The sequence below is a fragment of the Chiloscyllium plagiosum genome, chromosome 41, assembly GCF_004010195.1.
Source record: "Chiloscyllium plagiosum isolate BGI_BamShark_2017 chromosome 41, ASM401019v2, whole genome shotgun sequence".
Lineage (NCBI taxonomy): Eukaryota > Metazoa > Chordata > Chondrichthyes > Orectolobiformes > Hemiscylliidae > Chiloscyllium > Chiloscyllium plagiosum.
This window is the reverse complement of record NC_057750.1, coordinates 2,931,167-2,958,288: the sequence shown is the minus strand read 5'-3', so window position 1 is coordinate 2,958,288 and position 27,122 is coordinate 2,931,167. Positions and strand designations below refer to the sequence as shown.

Here is a 27,122-nt window from a genome sequence, read left to right as displayed (position 1 = left end):
GACAGCAGCTATTTTGTTCTGACTGCATGTGTCAGTGATGCAATTCAAAAGATTAGCATGCTGCAGATGGGGTAAAACATAATCCAAAATGTGAAAGGAATTTCATTGTAAGAAGCTAGTTCCTGGAATTTGAGAGAGAATTATTTAAAAAGTACAAACTCTGGGATGGCCTGTGATCACCCTGACAGCCAGCACTTTTTGAAGCTATTTGGGTCTAACCCATCACTAAGTTCTCATCAACCCAGTAAAGAGAGTGCTTGAAAGTGGGAGTATAGGTGAATAAAGTGACCGGCAGTGGTGCTTTAGAGGCGTCCTTTTTCATGCATGTTCTATATCTCTTTCTATTTATGCGAAGTACATGTAAAAATGTTGCTTATGCTGGTGATGAAACCTAATGGAGTTTTTTTTTTAAATTAAACTAATATTCTCTCAAAGATCTCCTTACCAAATTAACATTTATCCCCCTCCCCTGTGAGTATAGATTCCATTTTCCAATCCTATCCACTACTTATACATGAGCTTGGGCATTTTGTGGATTGCACAAGTTGACCATTGTGGGCATCACAGCTGAACATTGCTTTCTCTCTGGCCAGCACTCATGCACTCGCAGGTCTCTTGGTAGTGTGGCTGGGTATCTCTTTCGTCTTATTCTGTGCCTTAAATGCAAGGGCACACAGGCTCTGTGAAAGGAGGCCATTTGGCCCGTCATGTCAGAACTGTTCTGTATCAGCAACATAAATTCTTATTAAACATCGAAAGCCTTTGCAAACATTGGTTGAAAGTCACAATACAATACTAATTAATTGGAGCAAGTTATAATTTTCGCGAATATATTGTATAGGGCCAATAATTATATATTATATAGGGCCAGCTTAGCTGTTGTTGCTTATTACAGCTAGAATACGGCAACTCTTTCATCATCCATGTGACATCTCCAAAAATTATCCAGCCATTTATTCCTAACCCTATGCTATTTCTACTTACCCTATTAATATTTATTTTCAAATATTTGCCTGTTTATTTCTTTAAAAAAAAGTTGGACTTTGTTTCCACTACTGTTTCTGTTCTGAAATCCCATATCATAGCAACCATGTTACATGGAAAGAAGTCTCAAAATTTCTAATCTTTAACAAACATCAATTGATGGGGCATTCTTTGCATTAATTCCATGGCTTTGAATTGCACCATCACTGAAGTTCTGACTTTGCCGTTTGTGCTGATTCAGGAGTGGCATGAAACGTCCTTCTCTGGTTGTAGTGTATGTTTCAAACAATACATTCTCAATCTGCACTTTGAATTACTGAAATTGAAATTATATCTCACTGTTCAATAATATTGCAGCTTGAAGGTTAATGAAACTAATTTTCTTATGACATTATTGCAAAGTTAACTCTTAACATGTGGCAGAAATGCTGAATTCTGTGCTGCAATACATTGTTCATCTTTCTGTACAGAATAACTTGGCTCATGTAAATGTCTTTAATGTGAACAGCGTATATCTGATATTTCTGTTTGTTCATTTTCTTTCTAAAATGGGTTTTACTGGTTAAAGGCAAACAAACTATTCCACCCACTCATCTGTTGAAGAGGCTAATCCTTTGATTGTGAGTCTGTCTCCTCTATCAATGTCAGTTCAAGAAGCACACTGTGCTTTGAAACACTGATTGCATTGCTATGTGCTGACTAAACCACGATGGTTGACTTTTGTGCTGCAGAGCAGCTCGTAAATCTGATTCCATTGTTTGATTCTGGACCTTTTTAAGAGTACTGCCTTTTTGATTGTGTGCAGGACAACATATTCTTCCTGATATCATGTTGTGTTTCAATTCTCTTTCCAGGTCAGAATGTGGACTCACTTCAAAGGCACTCTGGACATAGCCAACTGTTCCCATCTTGTTTCCAGCCCACATTAAAAGCTCGATTCAGGGCACGTCAGGGTTCTCCACTGGTCTCCCTGCTTTTACTGTACACTGCAACAGTTACTGGAACTGTGAGAGGGGATCTTTCTTTTTAAAAGGTATTTTTTTTCCTTCATGTTTTGACTTTATTGCTCAATTTAAGAGTAAAAATGCGAATATAAAATAGCGTTAAGCAACTCTCGCTAAACAGGAGAGCTCAGAATCCCGAAAATCTTAACTTTAGACTTTGCGTTGTGGTAATAAAAGGGTAGCTGTCCCCTTCTAGAATAGAGCTTTCATCTAATATTCTGAAAACTGGTGTCAGTAAGAATTCTGTCAATGCTCATGTTTGTGTGTTTCTCATTAAATTGTTTAAACCAGGCATTGTTAACCTTTCCAAAACTATAGATAAATTTTGTTAAATAAAAAAAATCAGTTGGGAGTTAATTATGTTCAGTTGGTGGGCATTCATTTGGCAGCTCCCAGGGCCAATATGGCAATGGTATTGTCCCCTACTTTTGGGCTAGAAGGTTCTGGTTCAATCCTACCTGCTCTAGAGGTTAGTTATAGCATGTCCAAACATGTTGATTAAGTTTTCTGTGTACTTGGCTGGAGGCTGAGGGGTTTTTGGCTGGAAGTGTGCAGTAAGCAATGTGTGGCTCTCCTTGTAAGTGGATAAAGACTGGGCTCCAGTGTTCTTTCCAGCTCTGTTTGGCTATCTGAATTCTAACAAGCTTATTTCCTCTGCTCTGTTGTTTTGTGCTAATGTGTATTCAAACCACACCAATTTGAGAAATGTCGTTTGCTTTAGGAAATTGTGACCTATTGCAAGCTAATAAGGCTCTCCCTTGGGTTTTCCAGTTGCAAATGTTAAAGTAACAACTGGGAATTAGAGACAGTGTGGTACATTTTTGACTATCAGAAATGTCTGACCTCGACTGGTGACAGAATAATTAAGGCGTAGAGATCCTTATAGTGGTTTTTATAATGTTATAGTTTCTATTCACGGAAACACTGCAGTTCGTTTGTTTTTCAAAAAGCCCTTCTGCTCTCCACTGCAAAAAATATTTGCAATGTCTGTGGCATGAGTCTGGGGAGGTTCCTTGACCAGGTGGCAGTTCAATATTGGAGGCTGTCCTCACACTTGCACTAAGCTGTGATCTAGGGTAACAACAGTGACCCTGTGCTTCTGAACCCAAACAAAGAATCCCAACAGCTGCTCTGCTAGAAATGACTAAATTCAGCATGGAGTGAGGATTTAACCTGGTAATGTCCAGTCTGAGAGACTCCATACCCCACCAAGTAATCCATTTATCCACCAATCCCTCGGCAGCGAACTCCAGACTGTTATATTTGAATACTTGTTCTCAATTGGATGTCAGTTTTGTAATCCATCAGTACTACCTGGTATTAGGATTTCTGACTGTAAATCAATAAAATGAATCGAGGCAGCAGTGTCTTTTTCTTTGCAAGTATTTTTTCATGGACTGGATTTTCTGATCATCATAAGAGAGAGCAGATATTAGCAATACAAAGAAGGTCTGAGCACACGTATGATTTTAACAGTTCCGATGACTGAATATGAATTTGTATAATATTATGTGAACTTGCATTGGCATTATTGGATAATTTCAGAGCTTGGATATAAAGTTTATTGAAGCATGTAAAAGCAATTGGAAGTCAGTTTAGCCTTACAATGTGGAATTTGCAATGCCATTTTAGGTCTTTTGTGTTCGTGTCACAATTTTGTAAACCATTGGGTCCTGGTGACACTTTCGTACTGTCAGGCTCAAGACAGATACGGCAGCCAATTTGCGCATACCAAAATCCCAGAAATGGCTGATAAATATATTTTGGTATATTGATCAAGGGATGAATACTGATAAGGGTACAGGGAGCACTCCTCCTCATTGTCCAGTAGTGCTATATGTCCTCTCAAACAGAAGAACAGTATTGGCTCAGTATCTAATTAGATGTTCAGCGTTGTAGCACTCCTTTAGTATAGTATTAAAGCATCAGGCTATGTTACGTATTCACCATCGACCCTGTGCTCACTAACTTACATAGGCTCCTAGCAGGACAGTCTCAATTTAAAAATTCTCCCACCTCTAGCATGCCTTCCTGTCTGCAATGACTTTCCAAGCATCAGCACCCCTGGACTTAGAGTCATAGAGATGTACAGCATGGAAACAGACCCTTCGGTCCAACCTGTCCATGCCGACCAGATATCCCAACCCAATCTAGTCCCACCTGCCAGCACCGGGCCCATATCCCTCCAAAACCTTCCTATTCATATACCTATCCAAATGTCTCTAAAATGTTGCAGTTGTACCAGCCTCCACCACATCCTCTGGCAGCTCATTCCATACACGTAACACACTCTGCATGAAAAAGTTGTCCCTTTTGTCTCTTTTATATCTTTCCCCTCTCACCTTAAACCTATGCCCTCTAGTTCTGGACTCCCCAACCCCAGGGGAAATACTTTGTCTATTTATCCTATCCATGCCCCTCATAATTTTGTAAACCTCTATAAGGTCACCCCTCAATCTTCGACGCTCCAGGGAAAACAGCCCCAGCCTTTTCTGCCTCTCCCTGTAGCTCAGAACTCCAACCCTGGCAATATCCTTATAAATATTTTCTGAACCCTTTCAAGTTTCACAACATCTTTCCGATAGGAAGGAGACCACAATTGCACGCAATATTCCAAAAGTGGCCTAACCAATGTCCTGTACAGCTGCAATATGACCTCCCAACCCCTGTAGTCAATACTCTGACCAATAAAGGAAAGCATACCAAACGCCGCCTTCACTATCCTATCTACCTGCGACTCCACTTTCAAGGAGCTATGAACTTGCACTCCAAGGTCTCTTTGTTTAGCAACACTCCCTAGGACCTTACCATTAAGTGTATAAGTCTAGCTAAGATTTGTTTTCCCAAAATACAGCACCTCGCACTTATCTGAATTAAACTCCATCTGCCACTTCACTGCCCATTGGCCCATCTGGTCCAGAACCTGTTGTAATCTGAGGTAACCCTCTGCTGTCCACTACACCTCCAATTTTGTTGCTGGTAAGGAGTTTGATTGGTGGATTAAAACCCTGTAACTCCCACCCCTCAACAAAGCAGTGGGTCTACCTACACCACAGGGACTGCAACAGTTCAAGAAAGTGACTCATCACATTCTCATTGGCAATAAATGCTGGGTTTATCAGCCTGCTCATAAACCATGAATGTATGAAAGAAAAATGTCTGCTGAATTTCTTACTCCTGATCCCATTTTCCATTGTGTATGTACAGGGTGAAAAATGGGATCAGCTGATGCATTTGGGTTTTCTGCACTCCATATTTATTGTCCAGGTTCCAACATGGCAATTCAGTAGTTGGGCAGAATATCATGGAACAACCAGCAAGAGTTTATGTGGAGACAGCAAAAACAAAACAATCAGGATTTGTGTAAGATGTAGACCTAACAGCCTCATTATATTGCTGCAGTGTTCAGCTAGCAGTGAAATACTGCAAATGTTGCCTACGTTTTCTGTCATTAATAAGTTATAAATTATATTGAAACAGCTCTTCAAAACACTTCACGCGTTGAATTAATTCTAGAGTGCAGTGGTTAGGGTGTGCTTGTACATAATTACATTTTATGGGAAATTTTATGACTCAATATTTTTTAATTTGCGGCCATTTTGCAATGGAATAAGCTAGTGTTTGTAGATTGTAAAGACCCTTGGTGGTTCTATTTTGTGTCGCTTGAGAAGTGGTTTACAGTGACTTTTCACCCTGGCAGGATTTGACATTCATCTCAACCATGTTCGGAAAGAAGAAAAAGCGAGTCGAGATCTCAGCACCTGTGAATTTTGAGCACCGTGTTCACACTGGGTTCGATCAGCAGGAGCAGAAGTTTACTGGGCTTCCCAGGCAATGGGAGAGCCTCCTCGAAGACACTGCTAAACGTCCTAAACCACTGGTTGATCCGTCATACATAACACCTATTCAGCTTGCTCCGCGGAAGGTATGTTGCACAGTGGTTACAAGAACTGCCTTAGGATTTAAGATGTGATAAACCATTGATTAAACAAGGATAATTCCATGGCTGTGAAATCTTTGAAAAGAGATGTGAAAATATCTAGGGCTGTTCCCATTGAGAAGGCCAAGAAAAGGGTTTCATTATTAAGATTTTTAATGTTGCAGATAGTCAAAGTTTTTTTTAAAATTGGAGATCAAATGGTAAAGGGTCATAGAGGGTCAGCAGTTTAAAATTGAATCAAAGTTGAAAAAAAACTTGCACACTGGCTAGTTGGAACATCAAGTACTTTGCCTCAGGCAATGGTTGAAATGGAGTTTGAGTATCCCAATGCAAGTTTTATAAACAGGAGGTATCAAGGAAAGCATAACATAGTTAATTACTTTTCAGTTGTCTTAACGAAGACATAGCGCAGCTAGTGGGGGATAAAAGGCATCCTTTGTGTCATAAGCAAATGGCTTTGTTACTTAAAATAATCTTGCAACTGCCAAGGCGCCTACTATTTTTCAAGAACTTTCAAAGATAAATAAAGCGATTTGTCAGAAGCTCCCCAGTGACTGCAGGTAAATATTGCAGTATTGAGTTGTGGCAGATCCCTGAAGTGTGCTGAGCTTGCAGTGCTCACCCAGGCAAATGGGGTCAAGTGTTAGAATTGGCTCTGGTGCTTCAATTGGCTTTCTGAGCTGAAGAGGTTTGAATCATCAACATTTTGACCTGTGCTCAACTATAACGATATATCCTCACAATCCCTTGTACAGGGTTAGATTCTGGGTGTGTTCTGATGTAAGTGCTATTCTTAATGTAAGCACCTGATTATGTGTCACATGTGGGGTAGAAAAACAAAAGAAAGTTCTAATATTACTTCAGTTTTTTTTACAGTAGGGGCAAACTTTGAGAGACACTTGTCTTGTAAATCCAGAGGAGGGGCTCACAAAATCTATTTATTCACATGAACTTGCATAGATCTTGAGTTGCTGATACTGACACATCCTGGGTGTTCCTATTTAGAATGAATCCTCCAGTGAGGCTGTCAAGGTCATGAAATTTAAACAGAACAAACTAACAGTAAAGAATTACATGCATCCCTTAGACGAAGTTTTTCAACCTTTCCAGAGTCATATTGCCAAGGTTTGGGCAGCTATGTGTGTCTCAAGTTTGGACACTCCACTTTGGTTTGATAATATTTATTTATTTAGAAGAATTGAGTTCTAATGCCATTGGCTGTGACACTGAGTCTCAATACTGAAGTTTAGCATGAACCAGTATTTATTTCTGACCAGCCTGATTTAGCATTCTTTAAGCATGGAGACAGTTGCTATGATGTCCAAGCTACAGAGAGCCGTGTTAAGTTGGAGTTTGTTTGCCTGACACAGAATTACACACTTTCTTCTTTGGCACACCTCCGTGTTCTGAGTGCAAAACAGTGTTTAGATAGTTTGGCAATACTGTGGATGCTGGAAATTGGAAAAATAAACAAAGTGTTGGTCAGCAGTTCAGGCAGCATCTGTGCCGAGTGACAGAGTTAACGTTGCAGATTGATGACCTTTTGACAGAATTCATAGGGACTGTTGCTTGCCTAACAAACACACAAGTATTTTATTAATCATCACTTCAATTGTGTGCCTGCAGTACTGGTTTACTTACTCAGTCTGTTAGATTCAGCGCTTCCCTGAATTCATCCTCAGTGGCATTGACATTTTATTGCTTAAATGAATTACCAAATCCAGTGATAAATTGAAAAGAAGTTGATACCTCAAGTTGCTATCCTATTGATGACTGCTTTCTCTTTAAGTGACTGTATCCATTTTGTTTAAGTGACAAAGTTGAAGTGAACTTTGAGGCTAGTTCTTTGATTTTCTGAAGTTACCTCGTGAATGAATGACCTAAAACAAACAAACAAAAACACAAATTGCTGGAGAGACTCTGGCAGCATCAATGGAAAGAAAACAAAGTTAATGTTTCGAGTCCTGTGAAATTCAGGATTCAAAACCCTAACTCTGCTTTCTCTTCACAGATGCTGCCGGCATTCTGTTTGTTTCTGATCACCAATATCTGCACTTCTTTGTGTTTATTGAATGAATGTTGTAACTGCTATGAATTTAAGACGTCTGTGTCCCGAGCATCCAAACTTCTAATGGTAATTGTTTGCAAAATGCTTCAACTTTGCAATTTTGTCATCCTCTTGAAACCCAGCCTTTTACTGAAAGTGCCTAAAATCATTGGAATCCTTGTTTGTTTCTGAGATTTTGGAACCACCTTTTCAGGTTTCATTTTCTGTTTGCTCGATTATGAGGTGGTAATGGGTGAAACAGTTTGGAACTGTCAGAACGTGCAAATTGTTTCTGCCGGATATATCCGTGCACCTGATTAAGAATTTAGCTGAAGAAGTAAAGGCAGGAGTAGGACATGTGGCCCATGAATCTGCTCCACCATTTTATCTGATCATGTTAATCTCTTAGCCCAATTCTACTTTCCTGCCTCCTCCCCTGTATCCTTTGATTTATCTCAATCTTGGATTTGTTTAATGGATGGAATATCCAAAATGTTCTCTGACAGCCAATTACAAAGATGCGCAGTTTTCTGAATGGTGAAATTTCTCCTCATTGCTGTCCTTAGTAATGGGCCGATGATTATCCTGTGAAAGCGCCAGTTCGTTCCCCAGCCGGGGAAGGCAACCTCAGCATCTAACCTGTCAAGCCCTCTCAGAATCTTGTATACTTTAATGAGATCACCTCCCATTCTTCTCACCGCCAGATGGTATAGACTTACTCTGCCTCTCTTCCCAGGTGCCAGTGTGATGAAACTTCACTCATAGAGTCATAGAGATGTACAGCACGGAAACAGACCCTTCGGTCCAACCCGTCCATACAGACCTGATATCCCAACCCAATCCAGTCCCACCTGCTAGCACCCAGCCCATATCCCTCCAAACCCTTCCTATTCATATACCCATCCAAATGCCTTTTAAACATTGCAATTGTACCAACCTCCATCACTTCCTCTGGCAGCTCATTCCATGCACGTATCACCCTCTGTGTGAAAACATTGCCCCTTAGGTCCCTTTTATATCTTTCCCCTCTCACCCTAAACCTATGCCCTCTAGTTCTGGACTCCTTGACCCCACGGAAAAGACTTTGTCTATTTACCTTACCGATGTCCCTCATAATTTTATAAACCTCTATAAGGTGACCCCTCCGCCTCCAACACTCCAGTGAACACAGCCCCAGCCTGTTCAGCCTCTCCCCATAGCTCAAATCCTCCAACCCTGGCAACATCCTTCTAAATCATTTCTGAACTCCACCACTTCCAAGGCAAGTGCTTTCTTCCTTTTAATCTGAAGAAGCAAGCAGCTGTTATTTGCATCATTTACAATCTATCCAATTTTCTGCTGCAATTGGACATAGGGACTTTTGAGAAGCATGGAGTATTTTGGTCTCGCATCAAGGACTCCCCTAATCTATTGCACCCTTTGCAACCATACATAACACTCCTTAACTTCTGTGTTTTGTTTGTATACAAGGTCTATATGTTAGTTTCACAAGACTAGGGGAGGCTTTTTTAAAAAATGCGGAGAGAGTAAAGGATTTTCAGTGGGTCAAATTGTTTTTCAAATCACTGTGGACAAATCATGGCAGGTATACACAAGTTTGTGTTTGGTTGTGTAACTGGTTTCTTCAAATAATCAGTTAATCTTTATCTGTTTTTGGTGGATCCTCTTGTGCAACTATGGTATAAGATTTTCCCTTTCTCACTCAGGTTCATCTCTTTGAATTAATTTTTCAGTATTCATGCATTTAGCCATTCCTTGTTAGTCACCTGTTTTTCTATCTCATGATCTAACTATGAACGCTAACGATAAAGATTCAAACATTGAGGTCATTTTTGTGCACTAAGATATGCTGTCTCTTGATTATGTTTAAAGTGTCTTTAAACTGGAGTAAATGCAGGTTTCTGCAGAGGAGTGGGAGGTGACAGCAGCACTCCATCATGAGGCACAACGAGAATATAATTGAGGAGGAAAAAATGTGCTTTGAGATGGGCCTCACGGAATCTAGTGTCGGTCTGAAGCTGTCTGTGCCTGGGACTGACTGGTACTGAGCTGCACAGACATCCTAGCCAGTGGATTATGTGACTGTAGTTTAGGTTGTCTTCATTTCTTCATTAACTTGGCAAAACGTTCCTAGATTTTAAAGACATCAGTGTTTAAAAGAAATCTGGCTTCAATAAATGTCTCATTAGGATGATCTCAGTTTATATAACCGTCTTTTTGTCAATAGATGGCATTCAGGAATACAGCGTAGTACAGAATGTTTAATTACATCAGGTCTTTGGTCGATGAAATGTTTTTATCTGGTGAATTGCGTTAAGCAGTACAGGTTATTCGGGTGTCAAGTCTCTGCACAAATGTCAACATTCATTCTTCTCATCAAGGCACTTGTAAATATTAACAAATCAATAGACACATCTGTTGATGAGGTTTCCTATAAATATTTTAAAGATTTCTGCTTTAATGAGCAGTACTTTGGTATTTTTAAACTCAGGCTTAATCCTGGTTTAATTTTGCATGGGGATTGTAAATAGCTGCCTTTTCAATTCGATTTATTTTTAAGACCAAAAACTAGCAAAGAGGAGCAAAGCCTAACACCATCCGTGACTGCTTAGCAATTCACACTGCGAGTAGGGCTGCTAATTGGGGTCGATTGTACCTCAGCAGTAGTACGTTCAGAAGACAAAGGGGCAGATTTTGCAGAGAATAAGGGAATGGTAGCCCTGAAATAGGAGGTGGGGAAGGGGGGGGAGTTGGAAACAAAACTAGATGAATTGTCTGTTTATCCATTCTCTATCTCTATTGGACGTGAGGCAAAACAGAGAAATGTGACTGGGGATTTGGGTGGTAATTGTGCCATCACAACTCTTCAGTACTGTAACTGTAATAATTGTAATAATCAGAATAATTGATTGGGGTTGACGAGTAAACGGGTAATCTTCAGTCAGCCTAGGTTTCTTAGAGTGAAAAGTGTTGATGTGCATTGGTGTAGCACTACAATGTAGATATGAGTTTGAAATTGGTCACATGAAATGAGTTTTGACACTCAGTCACATTTCTTTATGGACACCCCAAGCAAAGGCTAGTAGCTTTCTTGTGAGAGTGACAGTTGACTGGGATAACTAGAGTTTGCTTTCCCAGGATCCATTTCTGAACAGAAAAGTTAGCTCATCCATCCCCTTGCCACCAAATGTCTGGTATAAACAATTTAAGTGGACAAAATATAGCAGCTAAAATGAGGAGGTGCAGGTGTTGGACTGGGGTGAACAAAGATAAAAATCACAACAGATTATAGTCCAACAGGTTTATTTGGTGGAAGTACTAGCTTTGAGGTAGCAGGTAGCTAGTGGGCCAGGATCATGAGACACAGAATTTATAGCTCAAGATCATAGTGTCATGCAACTGATACGATATATTGAACAAAGCTAGATTCCTGTCAAGTCTTTGATTTTTAAGAATGGATTTCAGGTTTCAATTCATTAATATGTAAATCCAAGAACTTCTTTCAAGTCACATTCCCAAGATAACTTAAGGGTTTATTAAAAAAAAGTGATAGCTCAGACGATGCATTAGAGGTGTGAGGTTGGAGTCTGTTTGTATTCCGATCAAAGATGACCGAACTTTAAACACAAATTTAAAATGTTCGTATCTTTGAATAGTTATGGGTATGACTGGCTCATTATAGAGTCATAGAGATGTATAACACAGAACAAAATGTACATTTTGTTTTAGCTCTTGAATATTTTCAGTCTTCTCCATCTTTGTCAGTTTTTTTTATTCACTAAGTCTTCTATTAACCACTTTCCTCTATGATTTGATTAGATTAGATTAGATTCCCTACAGTGTGGAAACAGGCCCTTCAGCCCAACAAATCCACACCAACCTTTCGAAGAGTAGCCCACCTAGACCCATTCCCCTCTGATTAATGCACCTAACAGTATGGACAATTGAGAATGGCCAATTCACCTGACCTGCACATCTGTGGGAGGAAACCGGAGCACCTGGAGGAAACCCACGCAGACACAGGGAGAATGTGCAAACTCCACACAGACGGTCACCCGAGGCTAGAATTGAACCTGGGACCCTGGTGCTGTGAGGCAGCCGTGCTAGCCACTGAGCCACTGTGCCGCCCTAACCTTTTGATTGTTTTCTTGCCTTCCCTACTATTCTTCACTTTGATGTTTGGAGTAAGACTTGGAAAGGTGGCTGGCAGGGGCTTGGCTTTGAGCTGGTGTGAGTGTGAGATGGTGTGATGTGCACCTACTGCTGGTGTCATTTTGTAAGTTAACTTTTGAAGCCTTGAAGAATACCTGCAAAGCAAAGGGCAATCTAGATGTCCATTCAGTGAGTAGAATAGTGAACTGCTGGTCTGGGTGGTTATCATGTTTTTGTCATTTACCACTTGGGATCTGTTCTGTGTAGGCATATCTTAAACTCCTCACAACATTGGCCATATTGTCTGCTTGACTTTCATGTCCAGTAAAAAGGTACCAGTAAGTAAAACGTGCATCTGGGTGAATAATCGAACCCAATTGCTCATGCAAGAATTGTACCTTATAGCTGAAAAACAAAGGTTTACTGACTCGTCAAGCAGGTGGAAGAATGTGTTCTTTGGGGCTGAGAAAACAGAGTAATCTTGTACACTAGATTAATATGCACTGTGTCAATAGCTGTTTTCTGATCCTATCTTGTCAAAATGACATCAAGGTTGTTCAAACTGAGGCATGATATAGCTTGGCAATAAGTGCTGGCGTAGCCAGTGATGCCCACATCCCACCAATGAATAAAAAAGAAAAGGAAAATCAGAGTGAATAGCAGGCATCAACAGGTCATTCACTTTACTGGGCATAAGTTTAGTAGGTAGGAAATCCTGGCTGGATTTGCATATCTCTGACCCAGTATAAACAGCAATGTGTGAAGTCTAACCTCCAGCTCCTTGATTTTTTTTTCCCCAATTTTCTTATCCTTTAAGACACTGCATAAAAGCTGTTATCTTCTGATCAAGGTTTTACTCATCTGACCTACTATCACTTCATATGGCTCAGCCTCATAATTGCTCCTATGAGGCACATTGAAGTTGTTTATTACTTTAAAGGCACCATATAGCTATTGGTGGTTATTCTATATGAAACTGCAGAGAATTTGAGACTTTTTAAATCATATATAGAAAATTTGGCCTAAATCCATCTTTACTTCTGTTTCTCGCTCTTCTCTGCCATAACTGTTGACCACTAATGCTGCAGCTCTCTTGTTCCTCAACCAAGTGGCCTTCCTTTATTTGTGAACTGGAGCATTGCCTCCTGTGGCTATTCCCCTCTGAAGCAGATATTCTGTTTTGGGTAGAGACAGCCTCTCAGAGGAAAACAGAAGTTGTAGTCTGATCTTGGGCACTAAGAATGAATCTTATGTTAAACAGGGTTTGTCAGGATTTAAAAGAATAATTGTTTAGGAGACTCTCCTGTCAAGGGGCACAGGCAGGAGGTTCTGCAGCAGTAAAGATAATATGTTGGTTTCCTGGTGCCAGGGTTAAGGGCATCTCAAGACATTTGAAGCATATTGTCAAAGGGGAAGGTAAGGAGCTAGAATTTGTTGTACTCATTGGCAGAAATGACATAGTTAAGGAAGCTAAAAATCACACAACACTAGGTTATAGTCCAACAGGTTTATTTGGAAATGCAAGCTTTTGGAGCACTGCTCCTTCAGGTAGCTGTGGAGTGGTATCAAAACAGATTTTATAGCAAACGATTACAGTCTCGTGCAACTGAAACAATCTTGATGAGATTGTACTGTAGGTCCCTAATAGTCACTGCGAAATTGAGAAGCAAATATGTAGTGAGCTCTCAAATATTTTTTTAAAATGTTTGTAGTTGTAGGGGACTTGATTTTCAAAACATTGACAGGGATTGCCGTAGTGTTAAAGGTTTCGATGATGAAGCATTTGTTAAATGTGTTCAAGAAAATTTTCTTTATCAAAATGTAAATGTTTCTATGAGAAAAGGAGCAAAACCTGACCTCTTGGGTAATAAGACAGGGCAAATGACTGAAATGTTCATAGGGGAACGCTTTGGACTAGTCATCTTAATATTATTTGTTTTAAAATAGTTATGGAAAAGGATAAGTCTTCCATAAAAGTTAAGTTTTTAAGCATGGTAAGGCAAATTTCAAGGGGATAAGACAAGAATTTTTAAAATTTGATTGGAGTAGATTAGTTGCAGGTAAAGGGGTCACTGATAAGTGGGAGGCTTTCAAAATTGTGATAACGAGAGTTTAGAGACCTTATGCTCCTATTAGAGTGAAAAGCAAGATTGATTTGATTGGGAGAAATGGATGATTAAAGATATTAAGATTCTAGTCAAGAGTAAAAAAGAATCATGTATTAGTTCAGAAAAGATTTACAAGGATGTTGCCAGGGTTGGAGGATTTCAGCTATAGGGAGAGGTTGAATAGGCTAGGGCTGTTTTTCCTGGAGTATCGAAGGCTCAGGGTGACCTTATAGAGGTTTATAAAATCATGAGGGCCATGGATAGGATAAATCGACAAAGTCTTTTCCCTGGGGTGCTCGAGTCCAGAATTAGAGGGCATAGGTTTAAGGGTGAGAGGGGAATGATATAAAAGAGACTTAAGGGGCAACTTTTTCACGCAGAAGGTGGAACGTGTATGAAATGAGCTGCCAGAGAGAGTGGTGGAGGCTAGTACATTTAAAAGGCATTTGGGTGGGTATATGAATAGGAAGAATTTGGAGGGATATGGGCTGGGTGCTGACATGTGGGTCTAGATTGGGTTGGGATATCTGGTCGGCATGGACGGGTTGGACCGAAGGATTTGTTTCCATGCTCTACATCTCTATGACTGAGATATAGACAATTGGCATCGACTGAATTTCTTGAAGAGTATAAGAGTGTATGCGCATACTTTAGAAGGAAATTAGGAAGGCAAAGAGGGGATATACTATAGCTTTGGCAGATAAGGTTAAAGATAATCCAAAAAAGATTCTACAGATATATTAAGAGCAGGAGAGCAAATAGAGAGAAAGAAGTCACCTGAAAGATCAACGAGGTCATCTTTATGTTGAACCTCAGAAGATGGGAGAGATATCAAATGAATATTTTGCGTCAGTTTTTACTGTTGAGAAAGGAATGGAGGCTGGAGAACTTGGAAGTAAATACTGATGTTTTGAAAATAGTCCACATAACATAAGAGGAAATGCTGCATGTCTTGGAAAACATAAAGGTAGATAAATTTCCAGGAACTGACCACGTGGTACTCCAGGACGTTTTGGAAAGTTAGAGAAGAAATTGCAAGACACCTAGCAAAAATATTTGTATCATTTATAAACACAGGTGAAGCACCAGAGGACTGGAGGATGGCTAATGTGCCATTGTTTAAGAAAGGTTGTAAGGAGAAGCCTGCAAACTATAGATCTGTGAGTCTGACATTGGTGATGGAAAAGTTATTGGAAGTGATTCTGAAAGATAGGATTTACGTACATTTGGAGAGGCAAGGATTGTTTAGGAATAATCAGCATGGTTTGGTGTGAGAAAAATTCTCTCTCAAACTTAAATAGAGTTTGTTTAATGAAGTAACCAAAAAGATTGACGAGGGCAGAGTTACTTACTTGGACTTCAGCAAAGCCTTTGGCAAGGTTCCACATGGTAGACTAATTAGAAAGTTAGCTCACATGGGATTCAGGATGAGCTTGCCAACTGGATACAAAATTGGCTTTCTGGTAGAAGACTGACTGGAGGCATGTGATTCCACAGGGATCGGTACTGGGTCCACTTTTGTTTGTCATTTGTATAAATTATTTGGATGAGATTATAGGAGGAATGGTTAGTAAGTTTGTAGATGACACCAAAATTGGTGATAGAGTGAAGAAGTTATTTAAGATTACAAAGAGATCTTGATCAACTGAGGATCTTCTCCCAAACTTTGAAGATCTTGATCAACTGAGGAATAGCAGATGGAGTTTAATTTGGATAAATGTGAAGTATTGTATTTAGGTAAAACAAACAAGCACAGGAATGGTGCAATTAATGGTAGAGCTCTGAGTAGTGTTGTAGAACAAAGATCTAGTGGGTCAAGTATATAATTCGTTGAAATTTGCATCACTGGTAGACAGGGTGGTAAAGAAGACGTTTAGCATGCGTGCCTTCATTGATCAGACATTTGAGTATAGAAGTTGGGATGTTATGTTGAGGTTACTGGATGCTGGTGAGGTCTCTTCTGGAGTACTGTGTACAGTTTTTGTCTGTTTCCACACTGACTGATTCTATGACTCGTTGAGTGCTCAATCATGACCAGCTCACACTTGAACCTATCCATCTTCACCCAAGCCTTTGTCCCTTGTATTGTGTGAACCCATCTGCAGAGTAACTACAACTTAGCTCATTGCATACTGAATAAAATATTGTGCTATTGCCCCCAGTCCCTCGTTCACAGTGACTGAGTGGGCCTCATGAGATTAATGCTGTAGTGCTCCTGATTTGGTAATTGCATTGTGAATCGCATGTATTTCTATGTAAATAGAAAAGCTTGCTTGTAATGTACAAAGGAACTACTATTCTCCATAATTAAGGCCACTGCCTTATTGTGATTGAATTGGCCAAATTCCATTTTTATTACGTGTTAGTCAAGTGTTTTTATTGGTCTTTTGGGTATCGCATTCTGAAATTCTGTCTTAATTTAGGCACCTTTCATTACCAAATGGAGCTGTGTGTGCTTAACAGAATGCAATATGATGTGGATTTTTGTAATTCCCTGAATCCAAATTCTGTTTCCAGTGCAGCTGTGACCTGTAGGAAATGCATGTGTGTTAGCCTTAATCTAATGATTGTGTTTGCACGCATAGGCGGTTCTCACCAGTGTTTTACTGTCATATTCCTGTTATCTATTCATTTCTCTCCACTTTAAAAAAATCTATTGAGATTTAGAGTGGGAAGGGGTCAGTTGAAAATTTCAGAGTTGAAATTAACCAGTTGTTACTCAATGAAGATATTCAGAGTTATAGAGTGAGCTGATGAAGTTAAGATACGGTTCAGCCTGATCGAATTGAACGGTGGAACAGGCTTGATGACCTGAATAGCCTCCGCTTGGTCCTTGGTTGCGTCCTACAGATAAATATTCCAATTCTGTATAAAAATAGTAAATGTCTACTCTAAGTGTATAGTTTTGAGACATCCAGGCAAGCAGCCACATATTAACCCAAGCATTACGTGTAATCAAAGCATTGCTGTTATGCCGTAGAACAGGAAAGTTCAATTACAGAAGAATTATAACCCCATTTATCCTGTTTCTGACTTAATCCCGCATGCCCATCCTGTCACCATATTCCTTTTATTCTCCTTTCTACCACCTTTCTGACTGATTCTTAACTTTAGTCATCAACATTACAGTCTCAACGATATAGTATCCTCAATTACAGCAGGTAACTATTCTGTTCCTGAAATGTGATACTGGTCATTTGTCATCAGCATATTGCATCTGATTTCAAAGGTGCTTCTTATAATGTATTATATCTGCCAGTGTTGTGTAAGGTTGACACAGAATTGCATAATATTTGCATGACAGAAGCAGACAGTTTGGCTCAACTGGTCTGTTTTAATACAAATGCACCATCCCCACAGACTTCATCGAACCTAATTAATATTCCCTTCTAATCCTTTCTTAACTTGTGTGTAATGTACTGGTGCTAGTTGTCTTGACTACCAACTATAGTAATGAGCTCCACATTCTCACCACTCTGAGTGAAGGTTACTCCTGACTTCCTTATTGGATGTAATTACCTTATATAGACTATCTTCCACAAATGGCATCTAATTTCAGTCTCCTTCAGAAATGACAATATCTCTATATCTATCTTTTGTGTCCTGGAAACAATTCCCTGCAAATGGCAGATGATGTGAGATCAATGAGATGAATAAAACTGAGATACATTATTGTTAGCCAAAAGGCAGAAGGCTACAGAATTAAGTCTCTCAGGTCAACCATGATCTCGTTAAGTGGCGCAACAAAGGCTTTATTTTTATTCATTTGTGTTGCTGGCAGGCCAGCATTTGTTGCCCTTGAGAAATTGGGGGTGAACTGCCATCTTGAACCGCTGCAGTCAATGTGCTGTAGTTTGACTCTCAATGCCCCTTAGGGAGGTAATTCCAGGATGTCTACCCATGTCAGTGATATATTTCCAAGTCAGGATGGTGAGTGGCTTGCAAGGGAACTTGCGGGGAGTGGTGTTTCCATGTACCTGCTGCCCTTGTCCTTCTAGATAGAAGCAGTCGTGGATTTGGAAGTTGGTGTCTCAGGATCTTGGATGAATTTCTGCAGTGCACCTTGTAGATGCTATACTGCTGCGACTGAGCATCGGTGTTGGAGGGAATCAATGTTTGTGGATGTAGTGCCAATTGAGCGGGGGCTGCATGGTCCTGGATGGTGTCACACTTCTTGTGTTGTTGGAGCTGCACCCATCTAAGCAAGTGGGGAGTATTCAATTGCGCCCCTGTCTTGTGCCTTGTAGGTGATGGACGGGCTTTAGGGAGTCAGCAGATGAGTTACTCCACGCAGCATTCCTATCTCTGACCTGCTCCTGTAGTCGGTGTGTTTATTGGTGAGTCCAGTTGAATTTCTGGTCAATGGTAATCCCCCCAGGATATTGTTAATGGAATATTCAGTGATAGTAGTACCATTGAATGTCAAGGGGCGGCAGTTAGATTGTCTTTTGTTGGTGATGGTCATAACCTGGCCATTTGTGTGGTGCAAACATCACTTGCCACTTGTCAGCCCAAGCCTGGATATTGTCCAAATCTTGTCGCATTTGGACATGGACTGCTTCAGTATCTGAGGAGTCGCAAATGGTGCTGAACATTGTGCAATCATCTGCAAACATCCCACCTTCTGATGTTATGATGGAGGGAAGGTCATTGCTGAAGTAGCTGTGAAGATGGTTGGGCCTAGGACACTATCCTGAGGAACTCCTGCAGAGACGTCCTGGAGCTGAGATGACTGACCTCTAACAACCACAACCATTTTTCTATGTGCCAGGTATGATTCCAATCAATGGTGAGTTTGCCTCTTAATACTCATTCATTTTAGTTTTGCTAGGGCATCACTTTAAGATAGCATTACTGATCAGCAAATGGCTCCAAGCACCTGCAGCCTGTCCCTATCTGGAAAAGCCACTGGATGACTCCCTCTCTGCAGAGGAAACTCAATAGGGATTCAGGCAGCTTTCCTGAGCAGCCAATCTTGATTCACTACTTTTTACCTGCTATGTCCAGTGCGTTGTCCCTCTCCACATGCAGCTCAACAGAAGTTACTATAATGTGCAACGAGATCACTGTGAAGTTTTCGAAGGAAGTATCCATTTAATCAATTGAATGAGCATCTGAAATGCTGTGAAGGTTTTAAAAGAACAAAAGTCAATAGACATTATTTAATGTATGGGTCAAAGGGACGCAAATGACATGGAATATTGGCGAAAGTAGGTTTTGACCGGGACTTTAAAAACTTAACAATGCTGAAATCATACAATTCTTTCGTTAGATGTTATCTTAAAACAGAGTACAATTTGTCCCGGCCCAGTGTATTTTAAATATGCTGATAGGAGGCTGAGGTCCACAGGCTTTTGCAAGGGCACTGTTTCCTTTCCATTCCTACTGCCGTGACCATAGTCCTTGAAGTTGGGGACACGGTGACAGTGAGGGGAGAGACCTTGCATTGAACCTTTGCGATCTTAGTGGCGGTGGAGACTGGATATTGCAACTTATCAGAAACGTGTCATTCATTTGCATTTTATTGCCAGACTTTGACTGTGCAATGAGCACTGTATTGCAGCAGTGATAGGTGGTTCGTTTATCAGTTTCAAAATGCCCAGTGATAACATCATTTCTGCTGATTTGTAAATGCTTTAGCATATTGATTACAGCCAGAAAGAAAACACTGCACACTTACAGAAATGGTGCATGGAAACTACGAAGCCCCCTAAGGTAGGTTAGCTAAGATCATGTATTAAATAAAATCCCAATCAGAACAATTGCCTTAGTAGCAATGTTTAAATGGGACCAGATTCTACTGCTGCTTTCTCTGTCCACTGTACAGCCCCTCCCCCATCTCTGACTTATTCTTTCTTCAACTGCCATTCTGGTCACATTCCGTTGAGCTTAGAGACCTATGATTTGGGTAACGAGAAGAGGAAGGAATCTGCCTTAGCACAAAGTTGGCTGTGATTTGAGACTCAGTGACAGGGTGGTGGGAGCAGGAGCCAGTCGCATTGTTTCTGAGCTGTGTTTATTTCTGTAGAGTGGCCAGTTTTCTTGCTGTTTCCCACGTTGGGATTCTGGAGCCTGAGAGAAGCTGTCTCTGACCATAGCCTGTCAACAGCTTTGTAATAGCAATAGCTATTCAGTCTACCCTACTTTACACCTGATTATGCATAAACATGTATAAAATTATCCATATATAACAGGTATCCTTTCATCCCTCATAATAGCTGAGCAAGAAATTCACTTTCCACTTTTTGCTTAAGGCAGTTCTTATCATATACAGTGGACTTCACAGATTAATCTGTTCCCTATTGGTTTAAATTTGATTTTGTACTTCTGCTTCTCTGGCTCTGTCTGTGCATGTGTGCCTGTGCCCGTCCCTCTCCGCCCCCCCCTCCCCCCCCACTCTCCGCCGTATAAATTTCATATAAATATTTCTGAGACACTGCAAATTTATTTTTTATTTGCAAATGTTTGCCCTGCAAAGCACATTACTTGAGCAGCAAATCCATCTGAAATCTGAGATTTTATCAGATTTCCAAAATCTTTTGTCAACAGTTGAAGTCTGTCAGTGAAATGCTGGGGCTGAGTGGCTAGCTTTCTCATCTGAGTCAGAAGGTTGTGGATTAAAACCCTGCTCTAGTCACTTGGGCACAGATCCTTGGCTAAAACTCCCAGTGAAGTTACTGAGGGAGTATGGCACTGTCGAAGGTGGACGAGGAGAAAGTGAGGACTGCAGATGCTGGAGACCAGAGTTGAAAAGTGTTGTGCTGGAAAAACACTGCAGGCCAAGCAGCCTCCGAGGAGCAGGAGAATCAACGAAACGTCGATTCTCCTGCTCCTCGGATGCTGCCTGGCCTGCTGTGTTTTTCCAGCACCACACTTTTCAACTGTCGAAGGTGGGTCAAATTGTTAGTCTTGTAAGAACATAAGAAATAGGAACAGGAGTAGGCCATCTGGCCCGTCAAGCTGCTCCACCAATCAATAAGATTATGCCTGATCTTTTCGTGGACTCAGCTCCACTTACCTGACTGCTCACCCTAATCCTTAACTCCTTCTCTATTCAAAATCTATCTATCTTTACATTAAAAACATTCAACAAGGTAGCCTCAACTGCTCCACTGGGTAGGGTATTCCACAGATAAGACAAAGCTTTAGGGAAGGAAAACTGCCAACCTTACCATGTCTGGCCTATGTGGGACTCCAGAGCCTCGGCAATGTGGTTGACTCTTAATTGCCCTCTCGGAAATTAGGGATGGGCAATAAATACTGGCCTAGATGATCGCGGGTAAAGGGGTGGCTGGAAAATGGGAAGCCTTCAGAAATGAGATAACGAGAGTCCAGAGACAGTATATTCCTTTTAGGATGAAAGGAAAGGCTGGCAGGTGGAGGGAATGATGGATGACTAGAGTAATTGAGGGTTAGGTTAAGAAAAAGATGGACGCATACATCAGATATAGACAGGAGAGATCGAGTGAATCCTTAGAGTATTAAGTCAGTAGGAGTATACTTAAGAGGGAAATCAGGAGGGCAAAAAGGGGACACGAGATAGCTTTGGCAAATAGGGTTAAGGAAAATCCAAAGGGATTTTATAAATACATTAAGGACAAAAGAATAAGGAGAGAATAGGGCCCCTCAAAGATCAGCAAGGCAGCCTTTGTGTGGAGTCGCAGGAGATGGGGGAGATACTAAATGAGTGTTTTGCATCAGTGTTTACTGTGGAGAAGGACATGGAAGATATAGACTGTAGGGAAATAGATGGTAACTTCATGATAAATGTCCATATTACAGAGGAGGAAGTGCTGGATGTCTTGAAATGCATAAAGATGGATAAATCCCCAGGACCTGATCGGGTGTAGGGTCAAGAGTGTGGTGCTAGAAAAGCACAGCAGGTCAGGCAGCATCCGAGAAGCAGGAAAATTGTTATTTTGGGTAAAAGCTCTTCATCAGGAATGAGGCTTTTGCCCGAAATGTCGCTTTTCCTGCTCCTAGGATACTGCCTGACCTGCTGTGCTTTTCCAGCACCACACACTCGACTCTAGTCTCCAGCATCTGCAGTCCTAACTTTCACCTATCTGATCAGGTGTACCCTAGTACTCTGTGGGAAGCTAGGGAAGTGATTGCTGGGCCCCTTGCTGAAGACTGGAGGTTGGCTAACGTGGTACCATTATTTAAGAAAGGTGGTAAGGACAAGCCAGGGAACTATAGACCGGTGAGCCGGACGTCAGTGGTGGGCAAGTTATTGGAGGGAATCTTGAGGGACATGATTTACACACATTTGAAAAGGCAAGGACTGATTAGAGATAGTCAACATGGCTTTGTGTGTGAGAAATCATGTCTCTTGAACTTTTTCAAAAAGTAACAAAGACAATTGATGAGGGCAGAGCAGTGACGTGATCTATATGGACTTCAGTAAGGCATTCAACAAGCTTCTCGGATGCTGCCTGACCTGCTGTGCTTTTCTAGGTAGACTAGTTAACAAGGTTAAAGCTCATGGAATACAGGGAGAACTAGCCATTTGGATACAGAACTGGCTCAAAGGTAGAAGACAGAGGATGATGATGGAGGGTTATTTTTCAGACTGGAGGCCTGTGATCAGTAGAGTGCCACAAGGATCGGTGCTGGGTTTACTACGTTTTGTCATTTGTATAAATGATTTGGATATGAACATAGGAGGTAGAGTTAGTGTCATCTGCAAACTTAACTAAAATTGGAGGTGTAGTGGACAACAAAGAAGGTTATCTCAGATTATAAAAGGATCTTGATCACATGGGGCAATGGGCTGAGAAGTGGCAGATGGAGTTTAATTTAGATAAATGTGAGGTGCTGCATTTTGGGAAAGCAAATCTTAGCAGGACTTATACACTTAATGGTAAGGTCCTAGGGAGTGTTGCTGAACAAAGAGACCTTGGAGTGCACGGTCATAGTTCCTTGAAAGTGGAGTCGCAGGAGATAGGATAGTGAAGAAGGTGTTTGGTATACTTTCCTTTATTGGTCAGAGCATTGAGTATAGAAGTTGGGAGGTCATGTTGCAGATGTACAGAACGTTGGTTAGGCCACTTTTGGAATATTGCGTGCATTTCTGGTCTCCTTTCCATTGGAAGGATGTCGTGAAACTAGAAAGGGTTCAGAAAAGATTTACAAGAATGTTGCCAGGGTTGGGGAAGATTGAATAGGTTGGGGCTGTTTTCCCTGGAGTGTCGGAGGCTGAGGGGTGACCTTATAGAGGTTTATAAAATCATGAGGGGTATGGAAGGATAGGATAGACAAAGTCTTTTCCCTGTGGTAGGGGAGTCCAGAACTAGAGAGCATAGATTTAGAGTGAGAGAAGAAAGGTATAAAAGGGACCTGAAGGGCAATTTTTTTCACTCCGAGGGTAGGAAGTGGTGGTGGCTGGTACAATTACAACATTTAATAGTCATCTGGATGGGTATATGAATAGGTAGGGTTTGGAGGGATGTGGGCCGGGTGCTGGCAGGTGGGACTAGATTGAGTTGGGATATCTGGTCGGCATGGATGAGTTGGACCGAAGGGTCTGTTTCCGAGCTGTACGTCTCTATGACTCTAGCCAGAGATGCCCTCATCCCATTAATGAATAATAAGATGAATAATTCACAAGTTAATTTTCTATGTGAATTTTTATATACATGTCATTGTGGGGTACCAACATTGAGTTAGACATTACATATGCAGAGATGAGATAAAATACACTTTGGTTTAGAGGCAAGGCTGTTCAGGGGAATTACAGATACCATTCTGGATACAAAAGCAATAAATTAAGATAGAGGAGGTGAGGGTCCATTCAGGTACGCTCTTGTAATCATTGCGTGTAATTTATGTTGTAAGTTATTTACTGGACCAATGTTCATCACCCATATCCTAATCTCTGTTCTTACCCTCTTCCACTCCCAGAATTCCAGGGTATTTCATTTTGTCAGCATGAGCAGGGAATAAGCATAGAGCATTTTTTCAATTTTTGTTGCATAAAATGAATTTGAAACAACTGCTATTCTCTGCACATTTGTACTTACTCTTCTTTGACTTGATCATACACCAGTCATTATTTAGTCCGCGTAACTTGTGGTTTGTGAGAACAAATGACTATTAGTAAAACATCCTGTGTGACGCTTTGGGAGCAGTAACTACTGCTGCAGCTGTTGTGTGTCAGTGAATCAGATGTGCTTCAGAACATTGAGTGAAAATGATACCAAATCAATTTTACATTAAATTCAACACCACAGTTGCAATGCAAGGCCATTTGATTATTGACTAAAGTGCGATTGGTTAATTCAACAGCAAACATGTCGAGCAGTTAAGTCTCAGTGTATATCCAATTATGCCTCCCACAATGTTCAGCAACAGACCCATGACTTTTTACTGCAGTGACCCAGCCAACCAGTCACAGCATTTATCAGTGAACAAAAATAAATGATCCCTTGCATTTGTGAAGGGACAGTCCAGGCGTTTTGGTTCCTCCATAAATTCTGCAGCATTGATTTTTGTGTGTCTTGTTCTCGTACTTTGATGATCAGTTGGTTTCCTGTCAGCACCTCTGTTGAAGGAAAGAAAGAAATTTCACTGGCACTGTAACTTGCCCTCCCTCTGTATGTCTCAAAATGCTTCGAGTTCAATAGATTGCTTTTGGATGTGCAGGTAAGTGCCTTTTGGTGCATATCATGATCTCAGACCACTGGATAATTGCCAGTTAACCTTTGATAGTGTTGATTGAGGAAGTAATGGTACCATTAGGTTTTTGTACTGGCTCAAACAGGTATACAAGTCTGCAATTTAAGGCCTCATCTGTAAGCCACTGCGCTGCTCCATTGGAACTGTACCGCATTGTAGAGACAACATTTTTGAAGCATGTTGGAACTTGTATAAATTTCAAGCAACACTGAAGTTGGTCATTCAGCCTAATTGGTCAATGCTAGTGATTAAGCTGCCCGTAGGTCTTTATCTATCTTACTTCATCTAACTCCTTCCTCCACCCCCAACTACCTAACATAACTCCTCCTCCCACTCCGCCAAGGATATGCAAGTCCTGGGCCGCCTCCACCGCCAAATCCAAGTCATCCTCCCAACACCACATCTTCTGCCTTGGGATCTGCCACCCACATGATATCAATATCGACTTCACCAGTTTCCTCATCTCACCCCACCCACCTCATCCCAGATCCAACCTCCAACTCAGCACTGCCCTTGAACTGTCCTCCTGTGTATCTTCCTTCCCATTCTCCGCTCCACCCTCCCCTCTGACCTATCCCCATCACACTCCACCTGCATCTACTTATCACCTTCCCAGCTACCTCACCCCCCAGCCCCACCCTCCTATTTATTTCTCCGCCCCCTCCTATCCGTCCCCCATTCCTGATGAAGGGCTTATGCCCGAAACATTGACTCTCCTCCTTCGATGTTGCCTGATCTATGATGCTTTTCCAATGCCACACTTTTCGACTCTGATCTCTAGCATCTGTAGTCCTCCTTTCCCTTATCTAACATAATCTCCCATTCTTTTCTCTTTGTGTTTATGTAAAGTCATCAGACTTGCATCTGTATTTGCATCAACTATTCCCTGTGCAAGCAAGTTCCACATTCTCCTCAGGATAGTTTGAGTGAGTGTTTACATTGTACTGAGAACACGTCAGTTATATTTTATATTCTTGCTGATGATATAGGTTTGAGCACCCGTGTGTTATTAATTCTCGACTTGTAACAGAGCCGTCTGTGTGGCCCAGAGATTGGAATGTAGCCCATCTGATATTCCTATTGCCCACATTTAGACTATTTCTCTGATGTAGTGGAATGTTGCTCCGCAAGTCGACCAGCAGACATCTCTTGCTGTTTGCAGTCCACAATTATCCACTCAAACCATTAACGATTAATACCAGCCCAGCATAATACCAGAACTGAGAGAATATAGTCACTAAAAAAGAGGAATCGGATGGGGCTCTTTTATCTAAGAAAGGAAAGATTGAAGAGTGTCTGATTAGCACCTCATAAGTTATAAAGGGTTTTGATTGGATTGATAACAGGGATAGGTGTTTCTACTTGTGAAGGAAGCCAGAGCTCAGGAGCCATTAAAAGGTAGTCACTGATAAATCCACTTGACAATTCAGGAGGAACTTTATTTTCTCTCTCCCAGGCGATAGTGAGATGGGACTTGTTGTTGGAAATGAAGAACATGTGCTAAAAATAAACAGGTTATATCAGTGTTAGATGAAATAAGGTAGTAGGAGTCTCATGTGGAACATAATCACTGGTCTAATGCAGCCTGGCCTGTTTCTATAGTTTAAGCTAACTCTGCAGGGGCATTGGAACCTAGACTGTAGCTTTAGGGTGCAGGACCTGGACCTGCAAGAAGTATACGAAATAAGGTAGGTGAACTTGCAGCGTGGGTTGGTACCTGGGATTTCGATGTTGTGGCTATTACGGAGACATGGGTAGAACAGGGTCAGGATTGGTTGTTGCAGGTTCCAGGGTTTAAATGTTTTAGTAGGGTCAGGGTAGGTGAACTTGCAGCGTGGGTTGGTACCTGGGATTTCGATGTTGTGGCTATTACGGAGACATGGGTAGAACAGGGTCAGGATTGGTTGTTGCAGGTTCCAGGGTTTAAATGTTTTAGTAGGGTCAGAGGTGGGGGTAAAAGAGGGGGTAGTGTGGCATTGCTTGTCAAAGATAGTATTACAGCTGTGGAAAGGACGATGGAAGACGACTCGCCATCTGAGGTAGTTTGGGCTGAGGCTAGGAATAGGAAAGGTGAGGTCACCCTGTTAGGAGTCTTTTACAGGCCTCCTAATAGTCCTAGAAACGTAGAAGAAAGGATTGCGAGGATGATTCAAGAGAAGAGTGAAAGTAATAGGGTGGTTGTTATGGGAGACTTTAACTTTCCTGATATT

General features: G+C 41.1%; 1 protein-coding gene across 2 annotated transcripts in view; it reads left to right on the top strand.

The window, feature by feature from the left end:
• The window catches only part of pak4 (p21 protein (Cdc42/Rac)-activated kinase 4), a 131,010-nt gene that overhangs the window by 76,746 nt on the left and 27,142 nt on the right, over positions 1–27,122 (top strand). For both annotated transcript variants that reach the window (XM_043680743.1, XM_043680742.1), the window contains 2 exons: positions 1,839–2,017; positions 5,689–5,913. In XM_043680743.1, coding sequence (XP_043536678.1) covers positions 5,710–5,913 — 204 coding nt within the window. In that variant the 5' untranslated portion in view covers positions 1,839–2,017; positions 5,689–5,709. The remainder of the gene's footprint in view (positions 1–1,838; positions 2,018–5,688; positions 5,914–27,122) is intronic.